General features: G+C 43.9%; 1 protein-coding gene across 3 annotated transcripts in view; it reads left to right on the top strand.

Annotated features, from left to right (window-relative positions):
- Positions 1-8077: 8077 nt before the first annotated feature.
- HIPK1 (homeodomain interacting protein kinase 1) overlaps positions 8078-23554 on the top strand; it is a 51294-nt gene continuing 35817 nt past the window's right edge. For 2 of the 3 annotated variants that reach the window (XM_069090308.1, XM_069090307.1), the window contains exons 1-2: positions 8078-8204; positions 18887-19964. In XM_069090308.1, the coding sequence (XP_068946409.1) occupies positions 18889-19964 (1076 nt within the window). In that variant the 5' untranslated portion in view covers positions 8078-8204; positions 18887-18888. Of the gene's footprint in view, positions 8205-18886; positions 19965-20531; positions 20705-23554 lie in introns of those variants that run through there. The other variant, XM_069090309.1, reaches the window with a different exon arrangement.

Below are 23554 nucleotides of genomic sequence, written 5' to 3'. Positions count from 1 at the left end.
TTTTTTTTTTTTTTGCTTTTTGGAGGGGGGAGGGCAGGGCAATTGGGGTTAATTGAGGCCTTATTTGAACTCAGGTCCTTTTTTTTTTTTTTTAAAGCAATCGGGGTTAAGTAACTTGCTCAAGGTTACACGGCCAGTTATTTCTGGATGTGGTGCTGAGTATCTGAGCCCGGATTTGATCCAGGTCATCCCGACACTGGAGCTGGTGCTCTTACTCTGCTGAGCCACCTGGCCGCCCCTAAGCAATTGGGGTTAAGTAACTTGCTCAAGGTTACACGGCCAGGTGTTTCTGGGTGGGTGCTAAGTGTCTGAGCCCGGATTTGATCTCCAGGTCTTCTCAACACTGGAGCCGGTGCTCTTACTTGCTGTGCTACCTGGCCGCCCCCAGTCCTGACAGTCTTAAAAGGAAATAAGAGAAGAACCATTATTGCTCAGGAACTGGGTCACATGACTAACAGTCTCAGCAAGCATTTATTTAGTGGTTACCATGTGTTAGGCACTAAGCCCTGAGGGAAAAGCAAAAATAGTCCCTGCCTCAAGAAGCTTACATTCTAATAGAGGAGATAACAGATACATAAGTAGGTATATACAGAACATACAGATGGGGTGTGCTGGCTTCACCTGGAATTGTCTTCAGTTCCAGTTAAGTTTTTGTCAATTGTGTCCAACTCTCCATGATCCCATTTGGGGTTTTCTTGGCAAAGATACTGGAGTGGCTTGTCATTTCTTCCTCCAGCTCATTTTACAGATGAAGAAACTAAGGCAAACAGGGTTAAGCGACTTGCTCAAGGTTACACAGATAGTGTCTGAGGCTGGATTTTGTCTTCCTGATTCCAAGCCCATTGCCCAGTCTACTGTACCACCTAGTTGCCCTGTTGAATTGGTTGGTTGTTGTTAAATTTTCAGTGAGCATTTATAACTTGGAAATGGGCAAACCACTGTTTACAAATTAGGGCTCCATGTATTGTTTTGTTGATTTTCTAGACATAACTGATGGAGGAAATTGTAATGATACAGATAAAATGTAAAAGTGTGTAGGGAGCACATATCTCCTTCCCCCATCCACTGTTAAACAATTACCAGCATGCAGAATAGATGTCAACCTCAGAGAAGGACAAAATTTCCTAACTCTTTAAAATCCCTTCCTCCTGTATCCAATCTGTTATCAAAAGATCAGAGATTTAGACTTGGAAGGGATATTAGAGATCAGAGTCCAAGTCTCTCATTGTACAGATGAGGAAACTGAGGCCTATATGAATTAAGTGACTCACCCAGGATCACAAAACTAGAAGTATCTGAGGTATGATTTGAATCCATATCCTTTTGATTCCAATACCTTATCTACCATACCATATGGATTCTAGTTTATCAACTCTGGAGTGTCTCATCTTAGCAGGTCACATTAGCCTGGGAGTCAAGAGAACTGAACTCAGGGCAGGCACTGCTGCCCTCATTTATCAAGAGATGGGCTCCAGTCTGAAAGAGGATTGGACTGGATGCTAAACTCTTTTCTAGCTCAGCTATTCTGTGCTTCTTTAGTAGTTAACTTGGACCAATTCATTGTTTCCAATATCACAGCCACTGTAATATGCCAGCCCCTAATTGTCTAAAACCTATGTCACTCTTGGGCTAGATTTCTAGGAGCACAAGCCAGGGAAGTCAGTAAACATTTGTTAAGCCCCTGCTATGTTCCAGGAACTCTACTCAGCATTGAGGACGTGAAAGGTAAAAGACCACATGTTTATGTACTCAAAGACCTCATGGTTTAAGGGGAGAGACAGCATGCAAACAACTATGTACAAACAAGTTATGTATAGGATTAATTGGAAATAATCAACAGAAGGCACTAGAACTAAGGTATCAGGAAAGTTTTCCTGTGGAGGTAGAATTTTAGCTAGGACTTAGAGGAATATAGGAAAGTAAGGCAGAGATAAGGAATAGAACTCCAGACATGGGGGACAGCCAGGGAAAATTCCTAGTGTTCTGAGGAACAGCAAGGAGACCAATGTCACTGGATCTTAGAGTATGGGGAGAGAAGGGAGGGTATAAGATTAGAAAGGTGAGGAGGCAGGTTATAAAGGGTTTTGAATGCCAGAGGCTATTGCATTTAAAACTGAAAGTGATAGGGAGCCACTGAAGTTTATTGGGGGGGGGGCGCTCGGGGAAAGGCAAGGAGAAGGGTAACAGATCTGTCTTTTAGGAAGGAGAGGAGAGACAGGTGGTAGGCAGAGCAACCAGCAGACTATTTCAATAGTTCAAGGGTGAGGTGATGAGGGCCTGCACCAGGATGGTAGCAACACCAGAGGGGAGGGGGGAATCTTTTGTTTAAGAGATAGTAGGAAGGTAAATCCAATAGGCTTTGGCAACAGATTAAAGATGGGGGTGAGAATGAGGAGGGATGGCATTTTGGTTTGGAGTCTGGGTATCAGGGAGGATGGTGATAATCCTGACAGTAACAGGGAACCTTTGCTTTGGTAACACACCTCATTATGTGAGGTAGAGGTGAAGGTGGAGATAGTGGCAGAGGGGATCAGGGGGACTTTAGTTGAGGAAGAGGTTGAGAAGAGGAAGCTATAGGCAAACAGTCTTCGTTTTTTTCAATGAAATATGAGGCAAGGTTCTTAGCTGAGAGGATGGGGGGAGGGGTGCCACTGGAGGTCTGAGGAGGGATAAAGAGATCAGGGAAAATCACTGGTGAGTTGTCCTTCGTAAATTTTTTTTTCCAGCTTACTTGTTACTTATCTCCCACCCAAGAACCTGGGAAAAATCCATATGGTAAACAGTTCAGAAGTTTGCTTTTCTTTTCCATACTTGTCTTATTTCTGATTGATTTAAATAAGGCCCACAAGAATTCCCTAGTGCAGTAAGTGGGGCAGTGGAAAGATCACTGTAGTCAGAGGCCTTGGTTCAAATCCTGAGCTCTGCTTATTAGCTTGTGTGACTTTGAAAAAGTCATTCAACCTCCACAGGCCTATTTCCTCATCCTGCAAAATGGAGATTAGACTAGATGACCTTTGAACTTGAGCTCCTTCTAGCTCCAAGTCTGTGATTCCAGGAGGCTCTTAAGAGGCAGCATGAAGTATTAAAGTGCTAGACACTGAGACAGGAAGATAAGAATTATAATAGCTAACATTTATGTAGCACTTATGTGCCAGGCACTGTTGCTTTGTTGGACTCACCTGTGTATCAAATGAAATAATATAAAGTGCTCTGCTAGCCTTCTAGCACTCAGTTGGTTTTGTTTTGTCAGACCACATAATGTCCCCCAGTTCCCCTGATGCATGAACCCCAAGTACAGTACTGATGACCCTGTGTGCATAGTCTTGGCCTGGCTGTCTGGGGACAGAGAGGAGGAGGGATATTGCTCCTCTGCTTCAGAATTAACCAGTTTAATGAGGAAGATTTACAAAAGAATTTTAAGTTTCATTTATAAAACAACCTATGGAAACATTCAAATGTGGTGCAGAGGGATATAGTATCATCTGGAAAGAGTGGGAGACAGTGATGAGGAATTGAAAGGCTTGAATAGGGTGGAGTTAGAGGCAGCTTCTTAGGGTCATAAATTGCTATGGAGGGGGAAATGAAGTTAGGTCAAAAGCACATAAAAACATGACATTAGCTGGGAGGGATGTGGCAAAGGTGCCTTGGATTTTTCAGAATGATCCTAACAAGAAAAGGTTTTGTAAAAGGAATATCCTTTGATCAGACCATGTCACCCACTCTAGCACTCAGAAAATATGGTCCCTATAATTATGGCAAAATTGTCTAAGAGTATTGTCTAAGAGTATATTTCAACTGCTAAAGACCTGGACTAAGGCTAAGGACTCTGCCCTTTTCTTTTGGGTTACCAAGCTATAACACGCAGACCATTTTTCAGATGTCTTGTAATTTCTCAGGACAGTGGAAAGTGGGGGAATTTGGGGACATCTCTGATTTCTCACTTCCTCTCCCCTTCCCCGTTCCCATGGCCTGTCACCTCAGTGATCAAGGCTGGTGCACAGTGTTCCTTCCTGTGTTGTTTCTCAAACAGAAAGGAGGAAGTTCCTGCAAAAATCAATAAACACAAATACCTCATGGGATTGGGTATTCTGGCTAATCCTGGTCTTCTAGGGGAATGCACTTCCCTCTTCCCAGCACAGTGCAAATCAAATGATTTTTCTTCCAAAGGGCAATGTGACCATTTTAATGTATCTTCAAAGATAACCTGTGTGCTTTCTAAGGGGATAAGAATATAAAAGGAGGTAATAACTCATGGTGCTTTACAATTTATAAATTGACTAAAAATAATTTTGTAGAGTAGGTAATACATGTGAAAGCCTATTTTGCATTTGAGGAAATTGAGGATGGGGGGGGGGGCAAGTAACTTCCTAGGGTCATACAGTAAGTATCTGCAGAACTGTGACTAACCTGGGCTAACAAGGTCTTCACCTCAAGGTGTCAAAATGTAGAGAAGGTGACAGTGCTCATACTCTTTGTATGGCAGAAACACCTCAATTCATTATCTAGTTAGCAAGAGTAACAGCTGAAGAACAGTCTGACACATGCTGGCTGTTGTGACCCTGGGCAGGTCACTTACCTTAGTCTTCCCCCTCTCCTCCACCCCCTAGGCAGCTCTCTTTAAGACTATAATTTGTAGTGCAGGTGCTGATTTGCATGGGCAGAGGAAGTTTCCTCACTGAAAGTTCCTGGACTGCTGAAATCGTGGGGCCAACCCCCCAAAATAAAGTGGCCACAGCCCAGGTGATCTCTTCCCTGCCCTCCCCTCTTAGCCAAGGCCTCCCTGGAAGCAACTTCCTTGTGTTCTATCATCTCTTTTTTCCTCCCATGAGGCAACATTCAGGGTCTCTCCTCCTACGAGGTCTTCTGTCCTAAGGTCCAAGGTTTCTCCCCATTGAATTCCTTCCCCCAGAGGAATTTGTCTTCACCTCAAGCATGTTTCTCTGTGGTAAGAACTGCTGGTTTCACCTTGGTTCTGAGTGTCACAGCAAGGGCTCAGTCCCAGTTCCTCTTTATTTCAGGTCAAATGCTCTTTCCTCTAGACCAGGTTGCCTTTTGGAAAGTTTTTTTTTTTAAAGTAATTAATTTATTTTTAGTTTTCAACATTCACTCCCACAAGAGTTTGAGTTCCAAATTTTCTCCCATCTCTCCCCTCCCCCCACTCCAAGTTGGCATACCTTCTGATTACCTCTTCCCCTAATCTGCCCTCCCTTCTATCACCCTCTTCCCCTTCTATTTGGAAAGTTTTCAATAATAAAAAAAAAACAAGTCATAGTAGACTACAAATAACATTAGTGTCAGAGTCAGGTTATCTGGGTTCCAGTCTACCAACTGGCTGTGTGACAGTGGATGAGTAGCACAGCTTCTCTGGGCCTCAGTGATCATCTGTAAAATGAGGCCATGGATTAGATTTTCTTCAAGCTGTGGCCCTTCAACCTTTTCTCATGTTCTTCCAAATTTCTCCCTCCTAAATTCAGTCTCTGGACTTTTTGGCAAATGCAAAGTCCTCGAAATCAAGTTTAGGAACGCTTTTCTTTCTTTACTCTATCACAGCAACTATGGAAGCATACAGCCATACTTAACTCTTCCCTATCCATCATCCCTCACATTCACTTAGTTGCTATGACTTGCTGATTCTGTCTTTCTATCTCTCACGTAAGTACCCTTCTCTCCATTTACTTTGCAATGAGTTATAACTAGGATGGGACAGCTGGGACTTTGGCCCTAGGAACTGACATCCAGGAGGGGCATAAATGTTCCTCCGGTGGTTTAGAGATGTCTTAACACACAACCCTTGGCCACATGCCAACACACCTGAATGCAGCCCAAAACAAATGTAATTTAACAAAATAAAAACACAGTAAAACAGAGATAATGTTAATATGTGGTTTTCTAAGTCAACATGCAACCACCACATTGTCTTCTAAAGGAAGACTGGAGGAGGTGGGCCCTAAAGGGAGGATGGAAGGGTGAAAGAATGGGGTTTGGGGCCAGCTGAGACTGGAGGAAATGAGAAGGCAGGACATTTTCTTCTAGTTTGACTGTCTTCTGTGTGTCTTTGCCACTACTCACCTTCAACTGTCATCTTTGCTGCCTCTCCCCCTCCTGTTTTTCCTAAATATTTTTCCTCAAGTGAAAAACCTTCTAGAAGTATCTTTAACAGTCACTAGCCTAGTTCGGATCTTCATCAATTCTAACCTGGACTGGTAAAACAGCTTCCTAAAACTGATCTCTGTGCTCCCAGGCTCCCTCATCTCCAACTGATCCTCCACCTAATTGCCAAGATAACCTTAAACACCTGTGGCTTTCTGTTGCCTGTGGGATAAAATACAAACTCCTTTGCCTGGCATTCAAGACCTTCCACAATTTCTCTCTCCTCCCTACATTCAAGACTAATTTTGTGCTATTCCTTCGGGTCGGAATACCACGCTACCTTCCAGCCAAACGTATACATTCCTGGAACTCCCTGCGCCATCTGTGTCCTGTATTCTAAAGCTATCCCCATATCCCCATGCACTCTCCTCATTTCTTTCTCAGAATCCTTCTTTTGGAGTCTCATCTTGGGCACCTTCCTCTGTGAAGCATCCCTCCAATTGTTCATATTCTTTTTCCTCAAGCTGCACTTACTTTTTAAAAGGTTATTTCCTTCCAACAGAGGACAAGCTCTTTAAAGGGCTAAACTTCCTTCGCAGGTCGAAGCCCTGACTCCTGTCCACACTCCGAAGAGGTAGCTTCACCCTGAAAGCTTCCTTCGCCCGGATCTCTTCTGGCACTGGACATTCTCCTCCCCAGGGGCGCCCCCCAGGACTTCCATGCCACAGGGGAGGCCCCGCACAGGTCCTTCCTTTCCAGTCTGAACTCTCTGCCCTCCCTTCTGCCGCTGGACTGTCAGCTCTCCCAGGGCGGGGCTGCCCTTCTGCTGGTCTTTGCCCTTGTGCTTGGCACATGGCGTGTGCTTAATTACGTTTTTGCCTCCAGTCCCACTGCTGTGAAGGGCCCCGAAAAGCCAAGCGGGATCTGGCGCCGGACGTGGGGAGCCCCCGGACGCAGTGAGGCGGGGGTGACAGTCAGAACTGCCCCGTGGGATGGCCACTTTGGCCGCCGAGTTGGGGAGACCTGCCAGAAGACCAAGCGAGGCCAGCGGACATGGACAAGGGTTTGGCTGCTCTAGGAGAGTCCACATCCCACACCCCGGGAGCACTGGGAAAACAGGAGGACTGGGCGTGGACGATGATCCGACACGGGAGACCAAGCGGCAGGACGGGAGGAGGGTGTGGATGAGGTGCAGGGAGGTCAAGGCCTTCAATAAGGACTGGGTACCTTTCTAGGACGCCGGTGATGTGACACTTAACAGCCCTTAATAGCCTAAGCTGGCCGGCTTCCCGGCGGGGAGGGGGCCTAGTCAGGCCCTATGACGTCACACGGAGCCTCGGTGACGTCACACAGCGGGCAGTTTCCCGATCGGCCCCCTCCCCACTTCGGAAAGCTAGTCCGCCAGAGTGACCTCCGCGGGCTCTGCAGCGAGAAGGCGCTGGCAGGCCGGCCCCGCGCCCTAGACACCTAACTCGATCCACGCTGGCTCCCCACGGAGGCCCACTCGACGGCCATCGCACGATGCTCCCAAACACTGACGGCCGCATCATGGCGGCGTCGGCGCCGGCGCCGGCGCCGACTCCGGCGGGCACTTCCGCCTCTGTAGGTGTCATGGCAGCGAGGGGCGGGCTCCCAGCGAGTAGTTCCGGCCTGGCGGGGCTGGGCCGGGGCTGGGCTTGGGCTGGCTGGCGGAATGGGGGCGGCCGCTCGGCATTCGGCTGGCTGGGCCTGGCGGCTGTGCCTGCAGAACGAGGGGCCCGGCTGTGGCCCCGGACGGGCGGAGCGGGAGGTCGAGGCGGGAGCGCGGGGCTGAGGCCGCGGCGGCGGCGGCGGCGGCGGCAGGAAGGAGCCGGGACCGGAGCCGGAGCCGGAGCCGGGGTCGGGAGCGGCGGCGGCGGCTGAGGCGGCGGCGGCGGCTCCCCGCCTCCCCCCGGGACGGGACGGGACGGGCGGGCGCTGGGGCGGCTCCGGGGGGCGGGGGCCCGGGGCCCGGGCCGGCTCGGGCGGGGGGGATCATGACCCGGCGGCGGGGCCCCGGATCTCTCGGCCTCCGCCTCCGCCTCCTGCTCCTCCTGGCAGCCCCAGCCCGCGGCTGAGACCCAGACCCACCGGCGGTGAGTGCGGGCGGGGGGCGGGCGGAGGACGCCCGGGTCGGGACTCGCTCTTACCCCGAGGGAGCGGGGCTCCGGGGCGCCCTGGGCGAGGTGCTGACCCTCCCTCGAGCGCCAGCCCCCCCATCCACCCGCGGAGCGGCCCCGCGTCCCTGCTCGTGGGTACCCGTGGGCGCCCGGGGGGCTGGCGGGCGGCGGGGGCGCGCTCGGGGCCGCCTTGTACCCCTTCCCCAACTCCTGGCTTGGGCTCGCGCCCCGGGCGAGGGCGGGGAGGGGAGGGGAGGCCCCTGTGCCTGGCAACGAGCCCTCGCCTTCTTCCAGTTTGTTGTGGTAACAGACCCAGCTGCCGGCCTGGGCTGGCCCTGGCGCTCGTGGGGTTCCCCTGAGTGGGCGAGGGTGGGGGCGGGGGCCGGCGGAGGAGAGCAAATCACCCCCCACCTCCAGGGTCCTTCCCCGACTCGGGCCACCGAGTCCCATGTCACTCATCTGGGGGCAGAGCAGCATCACGTTTTCCATCCCAGATGATCTCATGGACTGGAGCCACCTTGGGAAGCATCAATTAGAGCAACCGAAGTACTGAGGCCTTCCCCTCACCCCCACCCCCAGCCTCCATCTCCCCTCCTAAAGGAAAAACAAAAAAACAACCCATCTGTTATCTTTGAGAGGACCGTGTCAGAAATAGAGGCTTCTCTCTAGCAGAAGAGAATGGCATGAGGAGATAGAACCCTCCAAATTTCCTCCTCCCAGCCTAGTGGAGTTAAATTATGTGGCTGCTGCTCTCTTGGCCAGCGTAAGACCTACAATTTTGCACTTGTTTACGTAAAAGTTATTTTTGATTCCTGACTGCCTTCAGTTTTTCGTGTCCCCCCCCCCCCAACATTACTGAGGATAACCAAGGATGGCTTTACCTGCTTGTTGATTGCTCTCAGAACTATAACAGACCAAAGCTTTGAGGAAAACATTTTAAAATCAACTTAACATTGTCTTTCACAGTAACTTTTTTAGCCTGACATTTCTTGAACCCATAGGTGTCCAAAACTCTTAAAAATTCTTTTAAGTTACTGAACAGTTGCATTTGGTAGAAGGAGCTTCCTTCCCTGGGAGTTCCCTATATAAGGGATGAAATTTACATCCTACCAAAAAAGTGTGATGAAAATTGTTATTGACTTTTGAGAAATAATATGAGATTTGGTATTGAAGAGCTTTTGCTAGGATAACTTGGAAGCAGAGGCCTGCAGGCTAATAAAACATTTTATTGGTAAAATTGAGAACTTAATGCCTCATAAACAAACAGGCTTTTAGTGACAGTATTCCTCTATGTATATACCTTAATAATGGTATAACTCCTATCATTCTCTGGGCTAACTGGTTTTATTGATTTTAGGACAAGTTGATTTGTAACATGAGCTCAGAATCAAACCAGAATTCGCCATCCCCCTTCCCTTTAAAGGTCACATAACACTAGAAAACAGAACCTTTCATCCTGTGATTTTGTGTTTTTTTAAAAGCATGTCTAGTCTGATAGTGTGTAAGGAGAAACCAGTGAACCAAACCAGCCTGGTTAAATGTCTCATAATATTACTATTTGTGTAACTTTTGGTAAATGTTATACATTGTTGCAGGGCCCTTGTGGTATTATGACCTCTTGAATCCGGTTGCAACATAACCTTTCCATCCTTCTTTCTCTAATCTGTTGCCTTGCACATGTTACACTTTCTGTGACCTGCCTACCCTCTGCGTGTACAGCAAGAGCTGCTTTCTCCTCCCTCCCTTCGCTGTCCATCCACAAAGCCCTACCTAGCCTTAAAGGCCTACTTGTAATGCCACACATCTCTTCTCATGAAGCGGTTTGCTTATTTCCTCCCAGCCAGTTGTGATGTTGCTTTTTTCTCCAGCCCCTTCTCCAGTGCCTTGCACATAGTCAATTAAATATATGTTGAATTGATTAATTTAATAGAGTTCATAGCTCTTTATATTTAAGTTGAACACAAGTCCTCTGTTATCCAAGGATGATTTTTAAAGCAACCATTCACTGATGTCGAGGCCTGTTAGTAGAATTGGGAGGCACTTGAAAGAGTCCAACCACATTTTCATTTGCCGCCTTCTCTCCATTCACATAGAACTACCATCTTATTCCAGGCCCTCATCCCCCTTTGCTTACATTATTGTAATAGTCTCCTAAATGGTCTCCCTGTTTAAAGTCCATGTGTTTCCAAACCATTTTACACATGGCTACCAAAATAATTATCCCAAGTCACTGGTCTGCCCATGTCATTCCTCTCCTTGCAAGCCTTCAATGGTTTCTTATTGACACTGAAAAAATGCAAACACCTCAGCCTGACATTTAGGACCCTCCACAGACCAGCTCCAGTCTACCTTTCCAGCCTTCCCTTATAATTACTGCCTTTTGTACCTTCTACATTCTAGCTGAACTGGTCCGCCAGGCAGTCCTTCTTCCTACTGCTTTTTCACAAGCTGTCTCCATACCTGTAATGCATGCCCTGCTCATCTCTGCCACTCAGATTTCTTATCTTCCTTCTAGGCTCAGCTCAGGTACATCATCTAGGGAAGCTTTCCCTGATTTCCCACCAGGTAGTAGTACCCTCTCTTTTTAATTATGAACCTGTATCTCCCCCTTTCCCCTCCATTTGAGCTTCTTGTGAAGAAAGCCTTTTAAATTTTATCTTTCCATCCTCTTGGGAGGGGATAAGTATTTATATAGCTCCTACAACATGCCAGGTACTGTGCTAAGTGCTCTCCTCAAAACAACCCTGCAAGGAAGTTTTTTACAGTTGAGGAAACTGAGGCAAACAGAGGTCAAAGGTTAAGTGATTTGCTCAGGGTCAAGTAACCTGATAAGTGTCGGGGGTCAAATTTGAACTCTGGTCTTTCTGACTTTAGGCCCAGAGCTTTTGTCACTATATCACCACCTGCTTTATGCATTATGGCCTTGTCCACTCTATTTTACAGATGAGGAAACTGAAGCTCAAAATTTTCTAGTGACTTACCCAGAGTCACATACATAATACATGGCAGGTCCAGGGTTCAAACTCCTTCTTTCCTGACTTAAATTCAGTTTTTTTTTCTGCCATACTGCCATTCTGCCAATCCTCTTATATTTATGTTAATTTGTATCATTGTCATATACTGTCTTATGTGCTTTATCATCTTTACTCAATTTAAGCCGATTGAAAGCAGGAATACAGTCCAGTGCATATAGCAGACACTAAGTAAATATTTGCAAACAGTGGTATTTTCGGAATTTTAGGCTTCTTTTGTTGGTCATACACCTAGCCTTTCTGTGGTCATCTTTTGGATTGGATTGCTGTCATGTATCTCTCCCTTTCTCTCCCCTCAGCCTTCTCCTTTAATCTTTTGTTGTCATATCATCTGGGGTAATTTTACTCTGTCATCTCTTGTTCCTTGAAAACCCAGTTCTCCTGAGTCTGAGGCCTCCAGCTGGTGAGCCTGCGCTCCTCATTTTGTGTCTTTTAAATTTGATTTACTCGGTTGTGTGTTTTCTGAGTGTTTCATGTGTGTAGGTATCTGCTTAACAAAGTTGTCCTGCTTTTGTAGTCACCGGAAGTATTTATGAAGTGTCCATTCTGTGCTGGGCCTGAGGACACAAAGACAAAACAAATAGTTCCTATTCTCAAGGATCTTAGGCTCTGTTGAGGGCAAACAATGTGTACACATTTAAGGAAATCCCAAATGTGGTCAAAAAGTTAAGCACCTGCTCTATACTGTTCATTGTTAGTACTGTCCTTACAAAGAAGGGCAAAGATGTGGTTCCTGCCTTCCAGGAGCTCAGCTTTTAGTAGCAGAGACAACAGGTAACAACCTAAGTTACAAGATCTACACAGTTGAAATAGAAGGAAGGCCTGAAGTGTATGTGTTGGGGGGGGAGGGCACCAGGAAAAGCTTGCTGCAAGAGGTGGGAAATTGAGCAGTCTTGAAGCCAGGAAGGAGAGGTCTCAGGTGTGGGGCGATAGCCAGTGAAAAGGTACCAGGTCAGGCGCTGGAGGTGTCCTGTGTGAGGAAGTGCAGAGTGGACAGTGTAGCTGGATCATAGAATGAATGGAGAGAATAAAATGTAAGAAAGGTGGGAAGGGCTTGGAGTGCCTGATGGAGGATTTGATAGTTGATTTTGGAGGTGAGGTAATATGGGGAGGTGCTGGAGCTCATTGAATGGGGGTAGGGCAATGACATGGTCAGATGTGCATGTTAGGCAATATATGCCAAGTAATTTCCAGGGGAGGATGCAAGGCTGAGGAGAAGGGCAGTGTGTTAGCAATAGAACAGGGATCCAGAGGGCATGAGGGCTGGCCCGAAAAGAAGGGCAGAGACTCTGAAAGGATAGAGTCTAGAAACCAGCACACCTTGCTTGAAGCTAGTGTGATAAGTGAGAACCAGGGCCTGCATTCCAGTGTTCCAGTCTTAGCTTTACCATCTACTATTTCCCTTTGGTTTAGTAACCTCTGCTGAGGTTTCTTCATCTGTAGGGAGAGGGAGCTAGACTAGATAGGGGTTCTTAACCCTTTTTGTGTCATGGCCTCTCTGGCAGTCTGGTAAAGCTTATATGCACTTTTCTCAGAATGTTTTTAAATGCATAGGATTACAAAGGAAGCCAATTAAAATACCATTGTTAAAATATTTTTTAAAAATTCATGGATCCCAGGACTAGATTTCTCAAAGTGTCTTTCAGCTCTAAGAATTCTATGAATCTGTGAGTTTTACCTCATGCATCTCTTATCCTGCCATCCTCCTGCTAGCATACTCTGATCCAGCCAAGTAAATCTCTTGCTGTTCTTTCTTTTCCCTCCTTCCATTTCAGTTTACATATCTCTGCTTAGTTCATGCTCTTGAAACTGCCTCCTCCTTCCTCTGCCAAAGTGTTGTGACATTACTCAAGTTCTCTCTTCCTCAAGCCTTTTTGGATTTCTCTACACAGTCTGGCCTTCTCATTTGTTAATAATGATGCAAATACTAAGATGAGTGGCCCTGACCTTTTTATTTTTACTTTAAACATAACAAAAAGCTGAGCATTTCTGTCTGTAAAGCAAAACAAAACAAGAGGATGTACCTGTGCCAGGCCCACATGCAGCTGCCTTCTGCCTCCAGCTCTGCAGCAGATTCAGCAGGTTATCTTCAAAACTGGCTTACCTGTCCATTTTCCTGCTATCTCTAGTCTTTCCTATGTGTATAAATCACACCTAATTCCTTTGGGGAATTATTTTAGAATATGCTGTTCTGTGGATATAAATTTTTTATTTCACATTATCTTTGAAGAGTTATTGAAATGATTTTAGAAAGAAATAACCTGTATGGAAAGCAGTTCTTGTCCAGATAATGGATAGTCTTGTGTAAGAAGGCCCCATAAAACACTAGAAACATCATAGGACTATAGAGCTCATTTATTTACCCGAATTTCCGACCACCCCTAAACTCTAGTCCACACTTCCACTGGGGAAGTGTTGTGGGCTAATTCTGAAAGGAAAAGGGTGTGGGGAGTTTGTTTTATTCAAATTAAGGTCATAGATTTTCAAGCCTCCTTTTTGCATTTCTGTGTTCAAAACCTGTGTGTAGTTATTTCCTCATTTATTCCCCCTCTCCATATCATAATTTCTCCTCTCTTTCCATATGATAATTTTTTGGTGGACTTGACTACAATAACAGCTTTTCTTTAGTCTATTGGAAATAATTCTGAGATGCCCTTTAGTATAGAGAGAGGGGGAAGGTGGTCTCTTAGGTAAAAGTCTTGAGACTTTGATTTTATTTCTAGTTCTTCTTTTGTCTTCCTTGGTGACTCTGGAATCAGTCACTTAGAAATGACTCATTTAGCCATAATTCCTTAGGGCCATAGGCTTTAAAATAGGAGAAATTTTACCTGCCATCTGGCACCCTGCCTCCCCACCATGAGCATGTTGAATGTCTGCAGGGAGCTCTGAGCTTCACCTCCCAGAAGTCCATCAGTAGGTATTTATAGGGATCCTCAATTCACTTCATGTGAATACTCCCACATAATTTAAGGATGTGTAGAGATATCTCTGGTGTGTAGTAAATAAAAATGGCAACTTTTTAGTGAAAAGAATTATAGTGATTTTATAAAGCTTTTTTTTTGTCACTATAGTATACCTGTCCTTTGCTTTCCTGGTTTATTACTGTAAATGCTCACTCTTGTTTATCCCCAAGTGCTAAGGGAATGTAGAGTAATACAGATGTGTGTATCTGCATATTTACATATATTATCAGCCAAGTGAGTAATAGAGAAAAAAACCCAAAAAAATTTATTATAAATATTCAGGTCACCATCTTGCCAGTTTTGGTAAAGATGGCCCTTTGAATAGAAACGGTAGAAGCAGATTAACATGTTTGTTTCTAACAAGATATAAATTGCTAAGGACTACATTATAACAAAATTTATTATAAAAGAGTTGCTTTGAGTAGCATTCTTCCAACTCAGGATTATTTTACTTGGATAGATTATTACTGTCAAAAAATAAATCACTTTGTGATCAGTGTATCTATATTTGGGTGTTTGAGAGAGGAAGGGGCCCTGGCCACAGCATGCATTCTTGAAAGCCACTATATTGGAAGACCACTATATTGGAAGGATGAGAGTGGCACAGCACAGTCGGGCAGGGATGACTTGCTTGTGATCTCTGGTATTTGGAGAAATCACTCATGAATCTACTATAAGAGCCTTTGTAAAGGAGACCCTTAATATTGCCTTTTCAGACTAATGCTTCATTGGTGGCAGTGAAACTCTTTCAGCTTCTCAATTCTAATTTGTAATTGACTCTTAAGAACAACTTTGTTGTAGGTCTTATGTGTCTTGGTAAAATATTGGAAGGTGAATCTTGAGGTTTGAAATGAAGATATTCATTTCAGGAATCAGTTTTCCACAAGTAAGAGTTGTTTTAAGCATTTTTCCATGCAAATTTAGCATTTTAAGAGCTTTTTCTCTTTAGATTTGGTGCCCGTAACCTAAATTGGAGGGTTACCTTCCATGTGGAGTTGAGGGCCTTTATTTTTTTCCCCCAGCTGAGGGAGCCCAGCATTTTTTCAAAACCTGTCTCTGGAATCTGTTGGTCCTAGCAGAATTTGAGTGGTCTTAAAGGAATGTGATGATGCTTTTTTTCCTGGGCAGTTATGATTGTGTTTTTCTCTGTTCCACCCTGTTGTGCTTTTAATTCTAGATGACAGTGGGGGGAAGGGGAAACTCAGCTAGCAAAAGTGTGGAAGGTGCAAACACAAGGGGGTTCTGGTATTTTGATATTAAATAACTAAAGCATATTGTTGCTGTTGTGAAAGCTCCTGAAACAGCTAGTTGGAAGTCTTGACAAATTTACACAGAGGTGTGGCTCATCTGTTTGGAGCTGCCTTTTACCGAAACCTTCTGCAGCAGAATTACTAGTTCCTGCCTTGTGGGTAGAGTTATAACTTTATTTCACTGAGAATTATTTTCATATACAAACTTAGAACTTCAGAAATATTTAAGAACTTGAATTCACTGGCAATACTCAATATAGAGATTTTGTAATCCTTAAGTATCATTTTTTTTTCCCTTGGCTGTGTCTTTTGGTGGCGCAAAGTTTGCTAACCTACAGTTGCCATTAAAAAAAAAAGTCTTAGTTTACACAATACTTGAATTAGCCTTCCATTTCAGGAAAGTTAAAATTTCAGTACTAGTATTTATAAATGTACCTCTAGATGTGTGACTGGGGGTAAGTTACTATTAATCTTTCAGAGCCTCAATTTCCTGATCTGTAAAATAGGGAAGAAAATATTTGTTTTACTTATACCTTAGTATTGTTGTGAGGAAGGAGCCTTTGTAAACCTTGAAGTGCTACAGAAGTGTAAATTGTAAGTTATTATGCTGACCACATATCTAGGTATAGCTGTAAACTGGATACTTATATTCATATTATCTAGGCAAATGCTTACATATTTTTGAAAGCTTGGGGTTAGGTTTTGACTAAATGAGCAGATCACCAGATATGAAGAAGAGCCCATTTTGAAATCTTCCCCCATTTCATTGTTCAAAAACAGTGGCTTAGATAAGGAATGATCCAGTAAATGCTTTCAAAAGTATATTTTTTGCATGAGTTAGTTGGTAGGCATGAAATAAGATGATTCAAGTTATAAATAGTGGGAAAGCCTTACAGTGAGTTTAGCTTTTTAGTATTATAAAAATAATGACTGGTCAACCTGGATTGCCTTTAAATAGAATGCTGTGTAATTTGTTAAGTTATAGGCATGCCCTGTGAACTTTGTAAAACCTTTTTCCCCCCTTAAATTAAGAAACAGTTTTAGAAACTGAAAGCTGAGGGTTGCTTGTCATTCCTGCAGTTTAGGTCTAATACAGATGGTTTTCAGTTGTATTCAGGCCCACAGAAATGTACACAATTGCTTTCTGATGTTCTGTAACATCCTTTGTCATGCTTCCTTCCTTTCTGGTTGTTCTGTGACTAGTAATATTGAAATGGAGACTTTTCTCTAAACCTTAGGCCTTTAAATACTTTTCCTTGGTTAACTGAATTACAGAAATGCTTATTTTAGTCTCCACTAGCCTCCCAAGTACTACAGTTTCTGATCAAAGTCTGCATCTTGGTTGTTCAAGTAGTCACAAGTGTTGCTACAGGTCAAGGACAGGTTATCATTGTGCAGATTTATTAGTTTCTTTCCCCATGAAGTATTTTGCTTACAGTTCTTTTCCTAGGTGCTAGTTTCCCTTGAACAAAAAATTTTCTAGTACTTCCTGCAAATGTGCGTATTTAAAAAGCAGAAAAAGGAGTATATGAGGATGTTGTCATGGGCAGAGTAATGTCTGTGTTTTCTAGAGACTCAAGTCATTGTTCATTAAGCGTCTGTGTGCTTAGGCTTTGGGGATACACACATACACAAAATGACACTCCTGTCCTCAGTGAGCTTGTATTCTTCTAAAGGAATTTGTTGGATTCATAGATATGTATAAGCAGGGTGTAGGCAGAGTAAATTCGCAGTGGTTTGTGGGGGGCAGTAATAATGGGATAATTTGTTGAGTCATTTCAGTAATGTCTGACTCTTTGTGACTCCATTTGAAATCTTCTGGCAAAGATACTGGAATAAGGTTTGCCAGTGGCTGAGGCCAGATTTGAACTTAGGTCTTCCTGGCCCAGTGCTCTATTCAGTGCACCACCTAGCTACACCCTGGGAGAATTAGGAGAGGCTTTTTGCAGGAGGTAGTACTCAGACTTATGGTGGCTCCAAGAGGTGGAGAGATGAAAGGAGAACATCCTTCCAGCACACAACTTCAGAAGGTGGAAGGCTTTGTGGAGGAGAACAGCAGGTAGGCCAGTTTGGCTAAGAGTGTGTGAGGGGAATGACCTGTAGAGATAGACTGGGACTAGAACCTGAAGGGTTTTCAGTACCAGCCAGGCTATGGGCAGCCACTGGAGGAGGAGGGATATGGGCAGAGCTACACTTTAGCAATGACCGTTTGTCAGCTGTGTGGAGTGTGAATTAGCAAGGCGAATATACTGGATCAGTCAGGAAACCAACTAATATGGTAGTCAAGGTGAGAAGGAAGATGACATTTTGTGAATTCATAAGTCAGTGTTAATACACTCAAATAAAAATAAGACCACTGACCCATACTTTAGGGTCCCTAAGGGCTACTATATTGATGTAGAAAACCACATATCAACATTACCTCTATTTTACTGTTTTTATTTATTTTGGTAAATATTTCCCAATTACGTCTTATTCTGGTTCAAGCTGCACTGGCAGGTATTGCAGACCTGTTTCTGAGACCTCTGTTGTAAGGTTAAGGTACCTTAGAAATAATTTAATCCACTCTCCTATTACTAATCTCCTTATACAGCTATTTGCATCTCCTTTATAGTGCTACTTGGTTACCTCAGCTCTTGAGATCAGATACACATACCATTTATCAGTTCAGTAAATATTTATTACATGCCACTCTGTGTGTGTGTATGTGTGTGTGTGTGTGTGTGTGTGTGTGTATGTGTACACAAAGTTAGGTACTTGGGGAGATATAAAGTTTAGATAGTTTCTATCCCTCTTAGAGCTTCCTAACTAGTGAAGAAGGGATAAGATACAAGTACAGACAAGAATAACGTTTTCATTCAAAAATATTTGTTTTAGCATATTATATGCTTGCATGCATGCATGCGTGTGTGTGTGTGTGTGTGTGTGTGTGTGTGTGTAGGATGAATTGCCAGATGTCTAGTTAGGTGAAGAGCTTTATCCTCCTATAGTAGGAAAAATATTTGCTGAGAATATTTGTTCTGTCCAAGTTTAGCCCCAAAGAAGAGGCAGGAGAATGCATCTCTTCTCACCTTGTTGCAGAGGTAGAAACACTAAAAGTGCTTATAATTATTATGTCAGATTTTGCCTGATGTGTTGGTTAATTCTGCTGAACTTTTGGGGATGGCTTTGGGGAAGGGGAGAAGCTTATAGTGGGAAATATAGATGATGTAAGAAACAAGTATCAATAACATTTTATTTAGAAAGAAAAAGAAAGTAGATGCTTAAAAATCAGATCAGTGTTATTTTTACAGAGCAGAAAGATGTGTACTTTCAGATTTTTCTAAAAGAATAAGTTTGCTTCTCCACTAACTCAAAATGTGCTCATCAAGAATATCACTAATGCCTTTTCCGTCTCTTGGTTTGGCATCTAGGTATGGCATCACAGCTGCAGGTGTTCTCTCCCCCGTCAGTCTCGTCGAGTGCCTTCTGCAGTGCAAAGAAACTGAAAATAGAGCCTTCTGGCTGGGATGTTTCAGGACAGAGCAGCAACGAAAAGTATTATACCCACAGCAAGAACCTCTCAGCCGCACAAGGGCAAGCCAGCTCCTCTCACCAGGTGACAAGTTTCAACCTCCCTTCTTACGACCAGAGCCTCCTCCTGCCAGCTCCCACGGTGGAGCATATCGTGGTCACAGCCGCTGACAGCACGGGTGGTGCTGCCACGACATCCTTTCAGAGCAGCCAGACCCTCACTCACAGAGGCAACGTTTCTTTGCTGGAGCCCTATCAAAAATGTGGATTGAAAAGAAAAAGTGAGGAGGTGGACAGCAACGGTAGCGTGCAGATCATAGAAGAACACCCCCCTCTCATGCTGCAGAACAGGACCGTGGTGGGTGCCGCTGCCACGACCACCACCGTGACCACCAAGAACAGCAGTTCCAGTGGAGAAGGGGATTACCAACTGGTCCAGCATGAAATCCTTTGCTCCATGACCAACAGCTACGAGGTCCTAGAGTTCTTGGGCCGGGGGACATTTGGGCAGGTGGCCAAGTGCTGGAAGCGGAGTACCAAGGAAATTGTTGCGATTAAGATCTTGAAAAACCACCCTTCCTATGCCCGACAGGGGCAGATTGAAGTGAGCATCCTCTCCCGCCTGAGTAGTGAGAATGCTGATGAGTACAATTTTGTCCGTTCTTACGAGTGCTTCCAGCACAAGAACCACACCTGCCTTGTGTTTGAGATGCTGGAGCAGAACTTATATGATTTCCTAAAGCAGAACAAGTTTAGCCCACTGCCCCTGAAGTACATCCGGCCGATCCTGCAGCAGGTGGCCACTGCTCTGATGAAGCTCAAGAGCCTTGGCTTGATTCACGCCGACCTCAAGCCAGAGAACATCATGCTGGTGGATCCTGTGCGCCAGCCGTACCGTGTGAAGGTCATTGACTTTGGCTCTGCCAGTCATGTATCCAAAGCTGTGTGCTCCACCTACTTACAGTCACGCTACTACAGGCAAGTGTCTGTCCCGCTCTCGAAGATCCTGTCTGACTGGATTAGAGAGCCACTCTTAAAACATACACTACACAGAGTATAGAATCATTTTCATCAGTACAACATAGGCCCATGGTGATAGGGTGTACCTCACAGAGATGGAGGAGTAGTCTTCTACAGAAGCTTGTTTCTGGACTTGCCTCTTTTGGGGGGGCTAGTTGGGGTCTCCATAGCATCCTTTTTAGCCACTTTTTCAGAAAAGAGTAAGGAATTCTTACTGTCCTGAGACTTTGAGGGGTGTCCCAAGTTGTCGTCACACCACCATGATTCTTTCTCTAAGACTACTCTACTCCATACTCATTCTTTTCTCATTTAGTGCAAGAAGGACTGTATTTATCACTGGTAAGTTTATGATCACACATAGCTGTTTCTCTTAAGCCTTTTAGCTGGGGGCACTAAATATTTTAGAGAAAACCTTCCCCCCCCCCCAATCAGGTACACCTCTGGTAGCTACTGTCTTTACATCACATTTTAGGCTATCTTTACCTTTTCTTTGTCAAGATCATAGGATTATAGATTTAGAAGGACCGCAGAGGTCATGTGGTCCATGTATTTCTTTCTGTTTTCCTTCTGATCATGACCAAAAGATTTTAACTGGCTTAGTCCTTAACCTGAGTGTCACAGGTGATGTGTATTTCAAAGGGCCAACTGACTAACCACCTGCCAGTGGAGGTAATGGGAACATACTCCATAATAAAGGAGTGAGTGCTTTTTAACTTTTCTTTCCTTCTCTGATCTTTTTTCTTCTCTGTGCCCCCAATTCCACTCTTTCTCCCTTGTTGAACAGTAACTCTTTATCCCAGGTTGGACACAGTGCAGTCCACTTTTAGAACTTGGCCTTTATTAGCAATTGCTGATAATTTCAGAGATGAAGTTATTGAAATCCCAGTCAGAGAGTATATGTAGAATTATTTGCAGAAAACATTTTCACAGATTTTCATTTCAAAATGGGTAGGCTCTGAAGGGTTTAATGGTTTAATGGTTAGTTAGAATTCAGTGGTATGTAGAAAGAAGGCTGATAACTGTGATCTTCTCTCCTGCCCTTTTAGATGAAGTTGTCACTTGAGTAATTTTGAGCCTCAGTATACCCTGAGGTGATGAAGCTGGATTTATTGATTTTCTTTTTCTAGAAAAGGACATAGGATTTTCAAATGCTTTGAATCAATCCCTTGATAATTCTTCAACAAAGCTCTTTAACTGCCCACACTTGGCCCCTCAACTACAGCTATGAAATCTTAACCCAAACTAAGCAAGGGTCTCACCCATAGATGGAGGCACATTATATGTAGTTTCTGAGGCTTGTGATTGAGGATTTTTTGAATTTGACATTATCTGTGCTGCTGCTCTCTGGTAGCAGCAGGGCTAGGTTTTCTACCTTTATCACTGGCTTTTATCCACAATGGGGGGTTAAGCTTCTTTCATACTGCTTTACCCTCTCTTTAAAAAAATGTATCAAGCATTTGCCCCTTTTAGGAAACAGGGAAATCTTTCTGGTCACTGAGATGTCAAAACTTCAAAGCTAATCTTTCATCTTCTTTATTTTAAAATATTTCGTGATGATACTACATACCAGAATGTTAGCATCTATTGTACCTTTTTTGCCAGTCTTTTTGTCATAGATAGCGTGGACCTACTCAGGATAGAACTAAAGTCAGTATGCTTTGTGCTTGGCCCACATAAACGGTGACTTGCTTCAGACAGATTGTTGTCTTTGAGTCTTGGGTTCTTAGGGACAGAGGTTTTACTCTAATGTGTGAACCCTTGTATGACTAGCATCACTAATTTCCATGCGAGTGGTTTTCTATTCTTCAACAAACCAGCTGGCTCATATTTCCAGCTGAGATTCCATTATTTGAAACGTAGTGGTAGGACAGAATCTAGTAAGGAAAAGCATTTCCCTCACCATTTTATCATTTTAAGAAAAAACAACAAAAAAATCTTCAACTAGTTACAGTATACAGTGAAACTGTATACATTCTAACTTTATTCTTGACTATAAAAAGTCAGTTTTGATATAACTTCTGATCTGGTGACTGAACTTAATGCCTTTGAGATGAGAAAGGGAAAACAGGAGTTGTAAAAAGGATGATTTGTATTAAATGGTCCTGTTTTCAAGGCTTTTTAAACTCCACTGTCTGGAACTCAGTGAAAATAAGTTTTAGTGCCTTGGGAAGTTTTTCAATTTAAAGCAAATTTGAAGTTGAGAAATCTCAAAAGGAGGAATTTTTCTTCCCACTGCTGGCTTTAGTAATTAACCCTTTTTAGAGTTCTGTCCAAAATAGGTTGTATCTTCAAAGGTGTAAAAAAAAAACAAATTAAGACCTACCTAGACCATGGGATTTCTTTTATTGACATTAGTTAAAACCATCTCTCCATCCAAGTCAGTCTACAGACATTTGTCATATTTTCTTCTTCAATTGAAGCAGTAACGTTGGCAAGTGACACTTCCCAGGTATCGTTCATTTTACAGATTTTTGAGAGATCAAGAGGTTATGTAAGGTAGGTTTAGTGGAAGAAGAATCATGAAAAAAAATTGTCCAAGAAATATAAGCTGAATGCAGGGGTTGGTAGTCATATTCCTTTTCCTCCATGAATTCTTCTAGGATTATTTTCTGTTCTACATAAAGGGAAATAGTTTGTCTTTCTTATTTTTTGTGTATGTCTGAGTTGAACATTTCTAGATTGTCAGTCTAAGGAGAAGGACACAGTAAGCTGATCAAGCCTCATTTTTTGAGCTACCTTGTGCTTTCTCTTGCTTATTGCCTTTGATTTTACTGTGGGGCTGCTGTTCTGAGGGAACATCTGTAGATTTTTCCAGCTGCTTTTGCTGCTTCAGAAACAGAAGGAAGCTAATGTGGGAAAATTATGTCTTCTCTAGCTAGTATTTTTTTCATTTTTATTGGAAGGAGAAAGAGGGAATATTTTCCTTCAGTGACCAAAACTTTGAGCCTGAGAAACATAAAAAGTATGTTTATTACCTGTTCAAAATGAGTCATTGGATGGCCAGGCTACTTCCTGTAACTCTATCTTTTGGGGATTTAACATGTCTTTCTTGTAAGGCGGGGGTGGCAGAATTAGTCAGCCCCTCTTCTGTGGATGACTGACAGTGTTCTAAGCTGAACTTTTGGTTTTGACAGAGAGCCATATTTGAGCTCTACCTGCCAGTTGGTTTTAGCACTGCCCTGAGCTGGGAGATGATTGTTTCTGCTACATGAAAGTTGAAATTTCACATCCTTTGCCTTTGTAGGGCTTTTATGTTGTTTCTGGACTTGTAAGGTCTCTAGTTGATGAGAGAGCTCCTATCACCTCTGTGTTGGAAAAACACATGCCATTGGCGTTTCATTAAACTGAAATTCCATCAGTTCTGTGCAGTTACAACCACCTGCAACAGGAATGGTGCCCAGAGCTGGGCCTCTGCCCACAATTCAAGTATTTGAGCTTTTGAAGATTGCTTCTTTGATTAATAATTCCACAATCCAAGTCAAATAGTCCTGTAAGAGGTGGCAACAAGCCACAGCCATTAGCTGTTGGAAGTCAGGAGCTGGTTGTAA

This window comes from Petaurus breviceps, unplaced genomic scaffold (assembly GCF_028583685.1).
Source record: "Petaurus breviceps papuanus isolate PSGF00001 unplaced genomic scaffold, PetGlider_PUasm1.0 186, whole genome shotgun sequence".
NCBI lineage: Eukaryota > Metazoa > Chordata > Mammalia > Diprotodontia > Petauridae > Petaurus > Petaurus breviceps.
Note: the sequence above shows the minus strand (reverse complement) of the source record. Positions and strands in the feature narration are given on the sequence as shown.